The sequence below is a fragment of the Corvus brachyrhynchos genome, unplaced genomic scaffold, assembly GCF_000691975.1.
Source record: "Corvus brachyrhynchos isolate BGI_N302 unplaced genomic scaffold, ASM69197v1 scaffold28, whole genome shotgun sequence".
Taxonomy (NCBI): domain Eukaryota; kingdom Metazoa; phylum Chordata; class Aves; order Passeriformes; family Corvidae; genus Corvus; species Corvus brachyrhynchos.
In genome coordinates, this window is record NW_008246058.1 from 8,004,554 (window position 1) to 8,021,259 (window position 16,706).

The 16,706-nt window shown below is 34.6% G+C and overlaps 1 protein-coding gene across 2 annotated transcripts in view; it reads left to right on the forward strand.

The window, feature by feature from the left end:
- CSMD3 (CUB and Sushi multiple domains 3) overlaps nt 1–16,706 on the forward strand; it is a 621,464-nt gene that overhangs the window by 87,279 nt on the left and 517,479 nt on the right. For both annotated transcript variants that reach the window (XM_008642636.2, XM_017746102.1), the window contains exon 2: nt 1,791–2,013. In XM_008642636.2, coding sequence (XP_008640858.1) covers nt 1,791–2,013 — 223 coding nt within the window. The remainder of the gene's footprint in view (nt 1–1,790; nt 2,014–16,706) is intronic.

A 16,706-nucleotide genomic window follows, 5' to 3' on the forward strand; every position in this document is an offset into this window, starting at 1 on the left:
CTTGTGAATGTGCCATGAAGAAGATGATTTAATGAGCTCAAATATATACATGTGTGTATAATTTAAGAGTTGGCATCTGATTTGTTTGTTTGTAGTTTGTTATGAAATGTATATCATGTTTCTGTGAAAGAGGAACTCAGTGCGTTGTGCTTTCTCAGATGAAATCTCTCCACTAGAAGAGGGAGCTTGCTCTGAGCATCCTTGGGGAAGAGAAGATTTGGGAGTGCAAAAGGAAAAGCAGGAAAGCTGATCTAATATTTAAGCAATAAGAGAACAGAAAGCCTGGAGAGGGGATGTAGACCTACAGTCAGACTACAAAGCTGGTGGAAAATAAAAAATATCCCGCGGTCCCAAAAGAGTTAACTACCATAACAGCATTAGAACTTGAAACAAAAGCATAGAAAAGTACCCACCCTGCACAGTGCCTTGGGAGAGACCTTTTTACAGTTATTCTCTTCTTATTTTTCTCAGAAAATAGATTTTCTATATAAAAACTAAATTTTTTATAGTCCAAGAGAAATTAGGGTTTGAATGTAGGGGTAATTTTTTGATAGTTGAGGGTGTTCATTTTAAAAAGGATCTGTCAGCAGAGCAACCTTTCAGCTTTGACCCACTATACTGAATTTGGCTGGGATAGACTTAATTTTCTTCATGAGAGACTCTATGGTCTTATGTATTAGATTTGTGACCAAAACAATGTTTATAACACAAGAACATTTTATCAGTGCTTACACACACCATCCAGGCCTCCTCTGGTACTCATACTGCTGGGAGTTGGCAAGCAATTGGGAGGAGACACAGCTGGGATGCAGATGACCCCAACCAATAAAAGGGATATTCTAGAACATATGGCAGCATGCTCAGTGATAAAAGCTGATGGAAAGAAGGAGGAAGGGACCGCATTCAGGGTTACGGTGTTTGTCTTCCCATGTAACCATTAGGCCTGGTGTAGGCCTGCTTTACTGAGGTGATTGAACACCTGCCGGCCAAAGCAGCCAATGAATTCCTTCATCTGCTTTGATTGCATGCACAGCTTTTGCTGTACCTATTAAAATATCTTTGTCTCAACCCACGAGTTTTCTCACTGTTACTCTTCTTTCTCTCCTCCATCCCACTGCGGGGGAAGGGAGGCCGGGGTGTGGATGTGGTGTGTGAGGGAGAAGCTCTGGGGCCCTACCTGATCACTCTAGTTAAACAACATCCGCGTAGGGTCAGTCAAAACATGTAAACTGTTAATCTTAATACTTACATGAGATAATATAATGATGCAACAGATGGTTATTTCAGATTGAGCCCTTAAGTACAGAGTTTCATAACCCAGAATTATTGTTTGGGAAAAGCTTGTTCATAGTAAATAGACTTCCAGCCTTTTCCAGAGCCAAAATGCATGGAGGAAAAGCACAGAGTTAGCTGGTTTAACCTGTATCAGAACTGTATCCAAAGAGGCTCATTTACTCTTCCCTTTGAAAAAAAAAAGGGAATTGATGTGAATACTTACTTCATAGACAAACAAATTTAGTCATAGATGTTGTTATATATATTTATTTTCAAAGTTGCTACCATATGTCTTTAGATAAACAGTATGGAAAACACATTTGTTAGGTGGGTGGGGTTGCTGTGCATTAAGTGGCCAGCATTTGTATTAAAACATAGTGTTTACCTTTCTAAATGCAGTACTTGCTAAGAAGCATTTTGATATTTTCTCAGAAATCATGAACTCTAGCGATGTATTTTGTTGAAGGTTGATATAAAAACAGATTACTAACTTTTGTTTCCTTGGTATTTTTTAGGATTTATTTATACCTGTGGTGGAACTTTAAAAGGACTTAATGGCACTATAGAAAGCCCTGGCTTCCCATATGGATATCCAAATGGTGCAAACTGTACCTGGGTTATTATAGCAGAAGAAAGAAACAGAATACAGATCGTCTTTCAGTCTTTTGCTCTAGAAGAAGAATATGATTATTTGTCATTATATGATGGGCATCCTCACCCTGCAAACTTTAGGACAAGGTAAATAATAAATATTATTACAATTTAACTTGTACTAATATATTAAAAAATATATGATAAAATAGTTAATGTTTTATTATGGATTCCTTCTCATTTAGTCTTTAAGGTGCACTTCCTTTAATTAATCATAGGTGTCAAAATGTATATCAAGTGCTTTAATTCTAGTTAAAGTATGGGCTGAAATTAATGTAGCCCTCATAAAAGTTGTCTCAATGAAATGTAATTAATCAAGCATACGAGCATGGATAAATTAATGTAAAGTGAATATGAGATTGTAGAGGTCGCAGTTTGCATGATCTAGTAGCAGTGGAACTTTTGTAATCTTGTCAACAGGAGGCTTTTTATAAAAATCAGGAAAATATTAAGATAGACTAGGTAACTCTTCTGTGTGTGTTTGTATATGAGCATCTTCTAACAAAAAGGGATTACAAAAGTGAAAAAAAAAGTTTTTAAATATCAAGAGTGTGATGTGTCACAGAACATTTTCTATCAGAGCCTACTTCAGAATCTTAGCCCAAATGTTCAATTCTGGAAGGCTGCAGCTTATGGAATACACAATAATTCTACAATAGCAACAGATATATTAGTCATATATCTGCTAGTTATCTTTACTATCATCTACCTTGACTTCTGTATGTCAATTTGTCATCTACCTAGAGTTCTGTAAGGCCTTTGGCATGGCCACACAACATCTTTGCTGGTAAATAGGAGAGATTTGTACTTGATTGGGTGGACTGTTTGATGAATAATGCAGTGGCCACATGGTCACACCCAAAATGTTGCAGTCAACAGCTTAAAGTCCACTTAGAATTAGCAACAAGTGGTGTCCCTCAGGGGGTCTGTATTCAGACAAATACTATTCAATATCTCTGTTAATGATATGGACAGTGGGATTGAGTGCACCCTCAGCAAGTTTGGAAATGGCGCCGAGTTGAGTGGTGCACTTGATTTGCTTGAGGGGAGGGATGCTCTCCAGAGGGGCATCCACAGGCCGGAGGAGTGGGCCAATGAGAACCTCATTGTCTTGGGGCGACACTCATGACATTCAGTGAGGCCAAGTGTAACATCCTGGTCAGTTCTCAGTATCAATAGTGACTAGGGGATCAAGGGATTTAGGACAGTCTTGTAGAGAAAGACTTGGGGATATTGGTAGATGAAGAACTGGACATGAACCAGTAACGTAGATGAGGATAGGAGCACCTCCCCTACAAAGACAGGCTGAGAAAACTGGGGCTGTTCAGTCTGGAGAAGGGAAGGTTTTGTGGAGACTTGCAACCTCCAAGTATCTGAAGGGAGCCTACAGTGAAGTTGGAGAGAGACTCTTCATCAGGAATTGTAGTGATAGGTCAAGGGGGAATGGGTGCAATTGAAAGAAGGGAAATTCAGGTTTGTTATTAGGAAGAAATTTTTTACTATGAGGATGGTTAGACACTGGAACAGGCTGCGGATGCTCCAACCCTGGCAAGTGTTCAAAGACAGTTTGATAAAGCCTTGAGCAACCTTGTCTACTGGGAGGTGTCCCTGGGGGTGTTGGGACTAAATCATCTCAAAGGTCCATTCCAACCTCTTAAAATTCTCTGGTTCTATGATTAAGGTTGGATATGAGAAAGAAATTCTGTATAAAGAGTGCAGTAAGGTACTGGAACAAGTTACCCAGAAAAGCCCTTGCTTTGAGTAACCTGAAAGATGCCCCTTCCCATGACAGTGGGGTTGGAACTAGGTGATCTTCCGAACCAAACCATTCCATGATTTTATTCTGTGATAAAGAATTGCAATACCTGTTCCTAATCAGGGAACATCCAGTTTAATTTTACTTTGCATAATGATGCTCAAAGAAAGGGATGTGTTTTCATAATATTGTACAGTAAGTGTTGATAAACTGGTAATGATTTTTTTAAACTATTGCATAACAATCTGGCATCGGTTCACTAAAAGGAAAATGTAACTTGGTACTACAAGGAAACTAGAAAAGTAAAATTCTACGTCTCAAATTTGTGCTGGATAAAAATTCTCTTAAATGGTTAGCAGTCAGCAGATATGGAGAAACGCATCTCTAATGAAATTGTTTTTCTTTGTACTACTGTGTTTCCATTTCTATTTCCTGTTCCATGAGTGTTTGGATGCAATTCTGGTATCAGCTGCAGGAAAGAGGGAACCCATAGATGAAAGATCTGAGAGTTGTCTTCCACAACAAGTTTTTCTCCTTTCTATTCACTCCTCGAAAGATAAAACTGAGATTTTCTCAAATGTAGGAGCCTGAAAAGACCCTCACTGTCAGTCAAGACTTCTGTTGGTGAATCTACTCTAAGTTGCTATCTCAAGGAGTATGTGAACATTGCTGTACACAAATGCAAAAGAACAAAACTATTATTCCAGTTAGGAACCAATGGTCCTTACTGAGTTACAGTTTAAATAAGCATCGGGGAAAACAGGTGAAGATAGTTAGGAGGGTAAAGGGAAGATGAAAATAATATCTTGCAAAGGAAGAATTAGTTTTCTTTATGTCTTGTTCAAGCTGCTGAAAAGGTTTATATATATTTGTGTGCACATGTACCCTCACATATGTATAAGTATCTGGATACACGGTTATATAGATAGCTATATATGCATTTATAGATGTATGTGTGCGAGATGTTTTTTAAATTGAACTAATTCTTCAATGCTGGAGATTTAGAATATGTTTTTTTAGAAGAAAGTCAAGGAAACCTGTTATGCTTAAAATTTTCAGTATTTTTTATTTAGGATGCCATTAGATTCTGGTGAAGAACAGTGTAAGAAGCTGTGTGGAAGAGAATAGAATCAGTCAGCACTTAAAAAGGAAAAGATGATTAAGCCTCAATATAGGGCTTGAAATAGACTACTTTTGCAAGATTTACAAGATCTTTCTACATTCCAGAGTGTGGGTGTGGAAGAATAGTACACATTTGTATGAGTGGAGAATTTGTTTTTAAATTAAGAAGGCATGATAGTGAAATTTTGCAAGCTTTACTAAATCTTTCATGATGACATTTATTTTCTCAGATTGCTGTAGTAATTAGTGAGGTGATGTTTCCCATTGTTTTCTTTTTACAAATAAGTGAAGTTTTACTGAGGTGCAGTTGCTTGTGGAAACTATTCTTCTAGCATGACAATGGATTTTGTCATTTTACTTAGTGAAATTAATGAAAGTGTAATCAGATTATACTTGTCACCCTCCCTTTAATCTTGTAACAGACAAATATTTTCAGGGGACTACACATGTGTATTTGAAAAAATATATAACTAGACAGCTTAAAAGGTTGTCTTGGATAGACAAAGTCACTACTTATGTTTTTTTACTTTGATATTGTGGAATAACTTTTATATTAATTAAATGATTTTGGGTTGACTATTTGTGAAGCTCATCACCTTTGACTCCCTCCTTGTCCAGTTTTGTACTTCATCTAATTGATCTCCTCAGAATTAAATCTTGTTGAAATTACATAATTGAATGTCCTCAGCTTTTAACTGATTTACCTGGCACTTAAATGGCAGCTAAACAGTAACAAATCGAAAAAAAGCATGTCAGACATGACCGTTATGCAAAGTGCAGTCAGTATTTCATTTGCATCTTTGTGTTACTGTGTATGCTTGATTTAGTGTATTTCACGTGATAATCTGTGCCTCAAATTATAAATACAAAATAGCTTAACACAGTGAAATTTATGCCAAAAAAACGTTTTTTCATAAATCATATTTGCAATTACCTACAAAAAAAAAGTTTGTTTTCAGAAAGACATTTTTACTTCCTGTATTTGAGCCAAGCTTCCAGCAAAATTTCATACTTGGGAGTATCGCCGGGTCATGTAACAGACACCGTCTATTTTTAGAGCTTTCTTGTTGCCCACCCAATGCATATTTGTGATTTTTGTGTACCCTTTATTTCACATTTATACAACTAGCTCCCCTCAAAATAAATGATTGCTTTTAAAAACACTGTCTAGACCTTATTTTGGTAAGTAGCTAATACTTCCAACTCCGATTCGGAAGAAAAGAGTTGCATTTCCAGATTAAGACTACTGTTCAATTTTTTCCAAATTTCTGTCTTTCTCATTATTTTTATGTGGTACTAGATGAACCATTTCAGCGAAGCTGATAATATGTTTTCAGTTTTCTGAGTGCCCAGCTTGAGAAAAAAGGATTTTGTTTGCACTAGTGATAAGAAATCCCATGATTTAATGAAGTTAGCAGAAGGTATGCTTGAACCGATAAAACACCTCATAAATCAACTGCTTTGCAAAGCCAGTTGGAGTCATCTGATGATACCTTTTGCGTGTTATGAAAATAGTCTTTAGTGCAACCTGCAAATAATTCACTGTACTAGCCTTATCTTAGGGAGTGGCAGGAAAAGAGCTGCTCCATGTAGGGCACAAGCTGGGAGCCAAGGAGACCCCACTCAGGCTGTGCTGTGAGGCACAGCCCTGCAGGGGCTGCACATGGAGAGCAGAGCTGGGACTCTGACAGGGTCCAACACAGCACCCCACACAGCCAGTGATGAACCAGTCCAGGGTCCCTCCAGACAGTGCAGCTGTGAGCAAAAGGAAACAGGGCCAGCTAAGCTCCCCACAGAGTAGGACTGAGAGGCTCATGCAGGAGGGAGGGATAGGGACAGAGCTGCAGCAGGTCTGGATGCCTCAGGGTGGGTTGAAACAGAGGCCCAGGAACCATGGACAATGGTGGGTGGCAGTGCCAACAGCTGAGGCTTGTCAGGGCCAGGAAGGGTTATTGATTTCCTCAGAGTCCTGATTCTGCATAAAAGAATCCCGGAGAAAATTATTTAATACTTGCCTATAAAGCAAAAGATATGGACCGAACTATACAAGTTCTTCATTGTGTACTTTTCAGGTCAGTCCTTGAAAAGTCACATGGAAACCGTAATTAAACCATGTGCTTTGAGGCAGTGATATGGTGTATATATAAGTGGATGACAGAATGGCAATATGAACCGTGATATTTCCTTGCTATTATTTTTCTTTGCAATTTGGATAAGATCTTGTTTTCTTCTTTCTTTTTGAAATAAATTTCTGAGCATAAGCATACTGTCAGTAAACATCCAAAAGTACGTTGGTAGTTTTCTTTTTTTTTTTAAATTAAGGAGTTGGGTGATTAGAATTGAATACTAATTTGAAACAAGGTGTCATACTCAGCAGTTGTCTAAAACATTTTTTTCTCTAATTAGCCACCCCAACTTGCAGTGAAGTGTTCAAAAAAGCTTTAAATATTTGAATAATAACATGACTATACATATATATATATACATATATATATATATATATATACCCAAACTCTGTTCACAATTCCAAGGAAATATGTTTCCAGATTTACTAGTACTTAACCAGTTAATTAATTTAACCAGAAAATTTAATTGCCAGTTAAATGTTCATCACAAAATTAACACTGCATTGAAATCAATGAAATAAATTCAGATCTATTTTAAACAGAGAAATAAAATGCATCCCTTATGCAATTGTACTGGGCTAAGTTGTAGCATTTAATACAGTATATTTATGTCTCTTTGTGTCAACTAAAATAGTCTTTCATATGTTTATGCTCAGAAAGCAATTTTTTATTAGCCAAAACTATATTTTACAAAACTAAAAATAAAATTATTTTGGAAATGATTAGCCTACCTTAGTGTTCTGGTAAAAATCATCAGAAAATTCCATCATGTGTGTCTTCATAAGCACAGACATAGTGTGAAAGTTTGGAAAGCTCCACTGTTAGAAATATGATATAATCATTTTGTGACAGCTATTCATTTTTTGCATAAGTGAAAAAAAGTATGAATATGTTTATTTAACAATAATAGTAAGTGGAGCTGTGAGAAACTGCCACAAAATGGAATTTTTGATCACTTAATAAATATATATTTTCCTTGTATTGAGAGCCTGCAAGATCAGCATGTATCTGCAGAGATATTTCTAAATGTTGATAACGTCAGTGTGTCCAAAGATTTAATTGTATTAAAATCTTCTTTCTAGCGACTGGTGGCTAATTTTCTCTTAGGAACTCTGAATGGAAGGAAGCTTCAAACATAGTGTTTAAAAAGGGAGTTAATACTCATAGTTTTTAATCTCTTGTATTTAAGCAAGATAAATCATCCTTTCATCTATACTCCCTGTTGAGGCCACCAAGAATTAAATGTACAGGTTACCTGATCAGTGCTGCTGAGCTGAATAGGAGAAATTAACTGAAATTACTGGAGACATCCGCTACCTGTTCTCTGTTGGTGAATTGGTCTCCTAAAATATCTGACTCCCTGATTATGCCTATGTTTTTAACATTTACTCCCCTTAGAGAGAAAAAATATTTTAAGTAGATTAATATGTAGTTCTTTAAAATTTCAGCATGCCCCTAGTGTTAAATATAATTTGGTATTGGCTCCTCACTCAAGTACTTCCAAAGGTTTGAATCTGGTACTTAATCAACAGACTCACGCTGACTATAAAATTAAAATTAATTTCTTTGGTCCAACTTTGGTAAAAGCAGAGAGAAAAATGACTGTAAAAATGTGTAAAATTACAATTAATCCTTAATATTCATTCATATTAAATACCGTTACAATTACAGGTAGCTGAATTTTCTGTTTGCTTGGCTCTGGGGAGAGGCTCTGGTAACTAAGAAGGGCATGGAAAACCATCAGACATGCCAGAACAAGAAGCCAAACTGGCTTGTCTGGCCATGCATAGGAGTTGGACCTGTCTCAGTGGTCTGCAGGACCACAGAAGGAGCTGAATGAGTGCTTTCCCCACCTGGGGAAGGAACACCCATATGGGTGAGCTGAGCACCCCACCAATGCCTGCCCCTAGCCTGACAACATTCTCAGATACCTGTCTCTCCATAATAAATGTGCCTGGTATTACTGACAACATAAGCAAATGTGTTTTAGCTCAAAACCCATAGTGTTGTTGCTCAAAACCAGTCACAAATTTAAGGTGTATTTTTTCTGAATAATTTACTTTTTTTTTAGTATTATTTTAGAGTTTTGAAATCATAGAATTATCCATCCTTTTCTCTACATCTAAAATTTTATTGAAAACCATTCAGGACACTGGATAAATAAAAACAAATCAAAACAATACCAACAACAAAATCCAAAGCAAAATTAAGAATACTTTGCTAATTTTATGTTCTTAAAATATAAAAAGCACTAAGTAAACTGCTAACAATCTCTAATTTTAAAAGGGGGAAAATATATTTCTAGAAGACTAGATTTTGCCTCTAAAACTTTCTATTTTTAAAGTGAAAGGATTATAATTTACATCTTCCATGTGCTAAATTGTCAAATTTATTTTACAGATTTTTTTATGAAGAAAGGCCAGCAAAGAATAAGTGTTGGCACTAGCAGAAACTTCCAGTGCCCTCATTTAATAGTTCCGTTTGCTTTTGTATTTCTTATTCTGACACATATATTTTTCTCCTTTTAATAGATATCAGTCTGTGTCAAACAGGCAGCTATTAGGCTATTCTGTTAATACTGTCATGTCAACTAATACCACCCTGGTAGCTACCGTAAGCCTTTTTTTCTGACTCAGACCCTTTCCTTCTCCTGGTCCTCAGAAATTTATCCATATTTTTTTCAGAACACTTATATATATGTATGTTGGATCCTTTACTATCTCCCAGCCAAGCTCCATACCTTATGTTTTTTGGGAAACTATTAAGCTATTATTATTGGAGCAAGTGCTCCAATCTTTCTCATATTCATTCTCCTCAAAACCAGAAGTCAAAAAAAGCCCCACATTTTTTCTTTGCTTTTACTTCCTTCCTCCTCCGTTTCTGCTATGTCAGGGTTTCCACTTATAGAATTTCCTGACTGTAAGACTTGTTTTACTTGCCCTGTCTTTTCTCACTTCCTCTCCCTTTAGGTGATCTACAGTACTACAAGACATAGTGCAGGGTGCCCAAAACTAGTGCCAATGTCTTGTCTGGGCAAAACGCCACAACAGTGTGTTGATTCTCCCTCCTGAATTCAAATTTTGTTGTATTGAACTCCATTTAACTTCATGCATGTGTATCCTTTTTTTCTTTTTGTTTCTCATATGAAAAATTCCTTCTTAAACCATATAAACACCCTTTCAGAGTATTTTATCAATTCATTTAGATTACTGCCATTTCAAACAGCAGTTGGAGTATCTAACTCCAAGTTAATTCTGTACCTTTCATTTACAAATATAACAGTTGCTCAAGTAAGAAGACTCTACTAACAAAATAAAGAAAAAAATGTCAGCTCTGTGAGGTTCTAGATTAAATCTGGCAAGCTCTCTTTGATTTTTTGGTTATCAGGGCTTTAAGACATGTCACAGTGGAATATTTGCAGTCTTCATTCACAACTAACTCTGAAAATTGAAATTTACAAAGATTTCTTTTTCACTCTCCTGCTTATGTCTTTTTGGATATTGATGTAGACCAGGACTTGTTGATAGGGAAACAATGAATCATTTACTGTACCTCAAAAAGTTCCATTATCAATCACAGCTCTGATTTTTTTCAGCTCAGGCTGTTTATTATGCCCTAAGAATACACATTTTTCTCCTCTCACCACTGTTCACTTTCTGTCCAAATTTTCAACCAGAGCAGATACTGTGAGCTGATTAGGATCAAATTAGGGATTCTCCACTTTTGAAAAAACTTCAAGTGTCTTATCTCATTGATTTTTATTTCAGCTGCTCCATGGCTCTCTAGACATCTCCATTATTTGCCTGGAAAGATAAGAAATAAAGGAATTTAATTTCAAAATTTAGGGACTAGTGAACAAAACCAAACAGGATGACACTCTCAGTTCTTAAAGAAAGTGAAAATATAAAAGGTATAAATCCTAGACAAAGACCAACGAGGAGATAAGGATACAGAAAGCAACAGGAACAAATACCAAAGCAGATGAAGGAGAGAAAAACGGCAATTAAATAAAGAAAGAAGGCACCATCAACAAAAGTGGAAAACCGTGAGATAGGTAACAGAACTGAATGATTCTTAATAGGAAAATTTTCACTGCATGAACAAAAAAATAAATACTGCAAAGCTGTAAACAGAAGGTATGTAGAATCTTGAACTGAAAATTGATAGGGACACAACAATAAATATCTACAAGCAAAACTTGTAGATAAGAGAAACAGATAATTGAAAGAAATGTAACAGAATGAAATGTATAGGTAAACATATTCAGCTCTATATGGATTCTGAGTAGACAAGACATTTAAACAGATTTTTTTTTAGATCTGAAAAGTTTGCTTTATGAAAAAATACACTGAAGCAATAAAACTCTTGGCACTCTTCCTATAAATGCAAAGCTGAAACATATCAATTGTTCTATACTCTTAGGAATATTTTGATACGATTTTGAAAGTCTAGACACTGATTGAGAGAGAAAGGTATATAATTAAAACTGATAAAAGAATGTGCTAGCCCAGACAAGGTGCCACTTGTCTCTTGAATTTATGCTTACATTACTGCAAAGAAGCCAAGGTTTTTACAAGTTTGGAAAGAATAGCTAGCTAGAAGGGAAATCTGAAGTTAAATTGTAAGGATTTTGAACCCAAACCCAAAACCAAACCAAACCAAACTAAATGAAACACAAGCAACCAACTAAAACTTCAGCTATATTTTAAGGTGGAGGCAACTTCCTAGTAACTGACATTAGCAAGAGACTTTCCCATTATCAGCCTTCCATAGGATATCTTTCCTTGAACTGAATGACCAGTTGAAGTGGCTGATGGATATTGGACTAGCTTATTTACTTCTCATGTAGTGCAAGATAAACCTCTTTTACAACCTCTGAGTTTATTATCTATCTTTGGAAAAACTGGTAACTAGATTTAGCTGGTAACTACCTAAATATGAGGAGTGCACACGATAGTTTTGTAATGAGATGAGTGTGGTCATCTCTGAGAAACAAAAACTTTACTTATTCACTTTTCTTTGTGTTGTTAAATTGCTTAATGGCATTTGAAATAACCTAGGAAGAAAAGTTGATTTTTGTTGTGGAGGCCATCTTTGCACTGTAACACAACAGGCCAGCACTGTCTGTGGCCATTAGTTTTCCATCTATGTTTCAGTGATAGAAAGGAATAGAATGATCACAATAATAGTCTTGTCCCAGAAAGTTGTAGTCTATGGGAAAGCATCATTCTATTACAGGGTTGTCTAACTGTTAGACCTGTTTACATGACATAAAGGTAACCCTTAAACCAGCTGTTAAATTCACCTTGTATTGTTGCAATTGACAGTATCAATAAAAATACCTTATAAAGTTGATAATTGAATCAGAATATATCTGGAACTAAATATATTGTCACTAAACTAAAACCTGAACATTTGGTTCCTGTGTGAATAGGCTATTTCTATTATCTTTGGAGAAAGTCATGATCCTTCTAGTTTAACTGGTACGTCTGCAGAAAGCCAAAAGGAACCTTTGAGGTTTTGTGCAAATATAGGTGTGTACGTGTATTTACATATACACTAATTAGAAAGAAGATCAGGCATACAGCTTGACCTAGAGAACTTTTCTCTCTGTCTCTCTAATATTTCTCTTATATTATGATTGTGGTTCCTTATTTCTGAAAAGTGACTCCTATAGATTATGTTACATTGCACAGTTGGAAATTAATATTTTATCATTCAAATTGTTTTGATGCCTGAAACTTAAGAACAAATTAATGTCAATAATATACTGGAAATCCCTGAATATGTTATGGACGAGAGACATTGCCTACCAAAAAAACCCCAAACCAAAAAATCACAAAAACTAAACCAAAAACAATGCCAAAAAGCCACCACACCCCCGCCCCCCCAAGATCCTTTTTAAGGGTTAGTAGCATTAAAAAATTCTCTAAATCTGATGTCATTTCTTCTGTATCCAGTGCAAGTCTTTAGGATGTAAATGTAGCAAAAGAATTAGTTATGCAGAAGTGTCTTTTTCATTAAGATTTACAAATTCAGCCATGAAATTATAGCTTTTCTTATATGGTCCAATATGCTTCCATTTTGCATTGTAAAACATATATCCTACACATCTAGTTTTCAGTGTATAAAAAATTTAGCTTCTGTATGTCTGTAACCTATGTACAAAGAACTGAGGTAATTTTGCTCATTAAATGTTGCTGCCTTATAATATGAAACAAGCTGTGCACAGAAATGAATGTGTATTTTATCTAGTTTTAAAGAATATTAGAAGCTCCTCTGAGGTAAAATAGATTTGCTTTTCTTGCTGACACTCTCCATATATCCACCATACTAAAATTATATAAGTAAACTAAGTTTAACTGAGATTTTCTAATTCTAATCTTTTATTAGATAAATGCTGTTCATTCTCAACTCTGGTCTGAAAGAAACCGATAAAGACTTCTACTGCTAAAGTCTGCAGGTGGACATTTCTCTAACACTTTTTTACAAGGTGATTAAAGTTGTTGATGAGAGAGCTTCTCCAGAGTAACCAGCATCTATCTAGAAAGAATTGAGCTCATATTTTTGGGTGGAATGCTGGGTGCTGGAAAAAGAAAAATGAAAAGGGCCTAGTGTGATGATCTAAATAGTAAATGATACATACAAAACTGAGGAATGTTTTGGAGAGATATTACATAAGTAAGATATGAGAGGAATGAGAGGAGATAGGTGCTGTAAAGTGCATAGCAGACCTATATACTCCCAAAGGGAACTGACACACTTCAAAATGTCAATATCATGAGTGGTGACAACAACTGCATTTTTGGCTATTTCTGTACTGTTAATTTTCATATATTGCACTATTTCAGTTGTCATTTAGAAAATAGTTGTCCATAATTCCAAAAAGATTTATACAGTTTGAAGGAAATGGTAAATACTAAAGGACATAATTTTCTAATAGAAACCACTGACACGCATTTTTTGTCATGGTAAAATCTGGAATTAATTCAAAGTAATGTTTGGGTTTTTTTCCTAATTTGAAGCTCAGTAATTTCTTAGGTTACTGCCTTCATTACATACTATGATACTTGGTAATCCAGCTCTATAAATATAATCTGGATGAAAAAAGCACAGTGGCATGTTAATCATGGTAATATATTTCATAGCCTTTTGAATATTGATAATCGTAAAAATATTCTTTGCCTAGTTCCATTACAAACATGTTATACCAGACCATGTGAAAAAGAATCATGGCTGTAATAGTTCCTATTAATTATTTTTATTTCCTGTGTGATTTTGAATGAGTATGGGAAGTGAAAACGTATTTAAATATAGAATTGAAAAAAATACTTAAAATGTAAAAACATCACAAGATCCTCCATTCCCCACTCACACACAAAAAAAATAGAAAAATCAATTAAACCTCTTGACTGTCCAAAATACAAAGAAATATGAAAAATTACAGTATCCACTAAATAAATCAGTTAAACTTTTTCTCCCAAATGAAAGACTATAGTAAATATTACCAAAAAGTATTATGTTTCCACATATAAATACTATGGACAAGTCTCATTATCAGGAAGTGTATTATAAATTATACCAGTTTGGTTATAGGGAAGGTAAAAAATTATAATGGAGATATCTTGCTTTTCTGAAATTAGATGAAAATCTATGGATTTGACTACAGTTTTGCATGAAAAATAAGTACTGAATGTATTTGTAACTTCCTCTTTTCATAATATTACTTTCACTATCAAACTATTTTCTACAATTTATATTTCATTTCATTGAGCACTCAATAAAATTGTTTTATCCATTTCTATCCTACCTTTCTAAGACCCCCCTAATTAATCATTGTCTCATAATTTTTTTTTTTTTTACTTAACCATTCCATATTTGCAGTTCTATCTATGAATAATTTTTTTTAACATCACTTTTTTTTTTCAGGATATCAACTAAATTACTAAAATTATAAAATTACAAAAATCCCTCACCTACAAAAATGCTAGACAAGTTTCTATTTCTATCATAGTATTTGCACCTGTAATTAGCAATATGCTGGTAGGTTTTCAGCTTTGGGTATACTGGAAGTTGGAATTACATTTGAAACGATTGTTCAATTTTATGTGGAGGTTTTAGAAACCTTTTCTCTTGCCCTGTGTTTTGCCTGAAGTAGATTTAATCTTTCTGTATCTAAAGTTTTCTTTATGGTTGTCTAGGGAAATTAAATCTAGTTTGCTTGGGTTTTTTCCCAGTCTATTATTGGATATTGTTTTTTGTTTAAACATTTTGTTGTTTAGAACTGCACTATGTTATCGATCAACATGCTGTAACACCAGGTTACATTATTATGCTAATGTGATCCAGTTATATATGGAAGCGGCTCTTAACAATGGTTTATGAGGTGCAGCTGTAAGAAATCTTTTAACTGATAGTAAGCCATGAAGAAGTCAAATCAAAAACATGAGTTACTTTTTAAAAAAATAATTATAACCTTTGGCACACAAACAAATTTATTTATTTATTGTGCTTTATGTTTGGTTGTTGGTATGGCAGGTTTTTTAGCAAAAAAATGTGTTTTCTTAGACAAAGTCTTTTTTTCAGATTGGTATTTAGAGTAGTGGCCAGTTATTCTTGATATTGAATTCAAAGTTAAATTTGAAGAAAGGTTCAAATCAAGACCAACTTTGAATGTTCTAAAAAATCCTATTCACTTTCTGCCCTGTTGAATGGATTGTGTCTGAAGAATAATTTTGAACTGATTTCACACTTTGTATTATGAGACTTAGTGGTTTGAAGAACTTATATTTAACATTTTTATAAAGCATATATACATAAAATGTAAGGAAAATGGAAATGTTTTAAACTTTCTACATAGGCTTTTTTTTTACTGTGTTTATCAGTTCCAGTACTAAAAAGTAACAACTCTAACTCCTTATGTTGGTATGAAATGTAGGTATCTTTTTTGTGAGATATCCTGTTTACAGTAATGATTGTTTCCTTTAAAAGTCTTGTTTACTCCCCTATCTGATTCTGTTAATGTCAGTCAACATGGCTCTGATAGGGAATCAAGATAACACAGACTAACCTATCCTTTGATGACTGTAAATTGATCAGCTAAGTGGAATCCTATTTCTATTATAAATTAATTTTTATTTAAACCCATTTGTTAAAAGGCAAATGCTAGTTGCAGACCTGGCAGTCCAATTACTATCTACTGATACTCATTTTATGTGAACATAGCTATTATCCAATCCTAAATACAGAGACAAACACTAGTTGCATTTTCTTACCCGATTTCAGCAAAAGTAACAGAATCTTTTAAAATCTCTTTTCTGAAATTATTGTGGTTTTTCGTTCTTCATTTTGGAAGTACTTCTTCTTTGTTAGAACAGTTATTAGAAGATTATGAAAAGTGAAGGTTAGAATAAGGCAGATAACACACTTCTGTAATATTATCTATACTTTCCAAGTTCAAATTTTTAATTCAGATTTTTGTCCCTTGAAAGTGGGACCTTATCTTCTATTTTAAACTCAGGTATCCTTTTCTTAAAAAATGCTTTTCATTTTCCTGCTAGAAGTTTTGCTATGGCATTTCATATGTAGTAATCAATATAGAATTAATAATTTATCTGCTATGAGACTGAAAATTACATGGTTTTATTATTTATGTTTATATAGTACATAAATTGTACTTATGTAATAGATACATTAATTTAGAACCCTTTATTTCACTATGTTTGTAAACACCATTCTAGGGTCACATTTATGATTTGATGGGATAAAAAGCACCT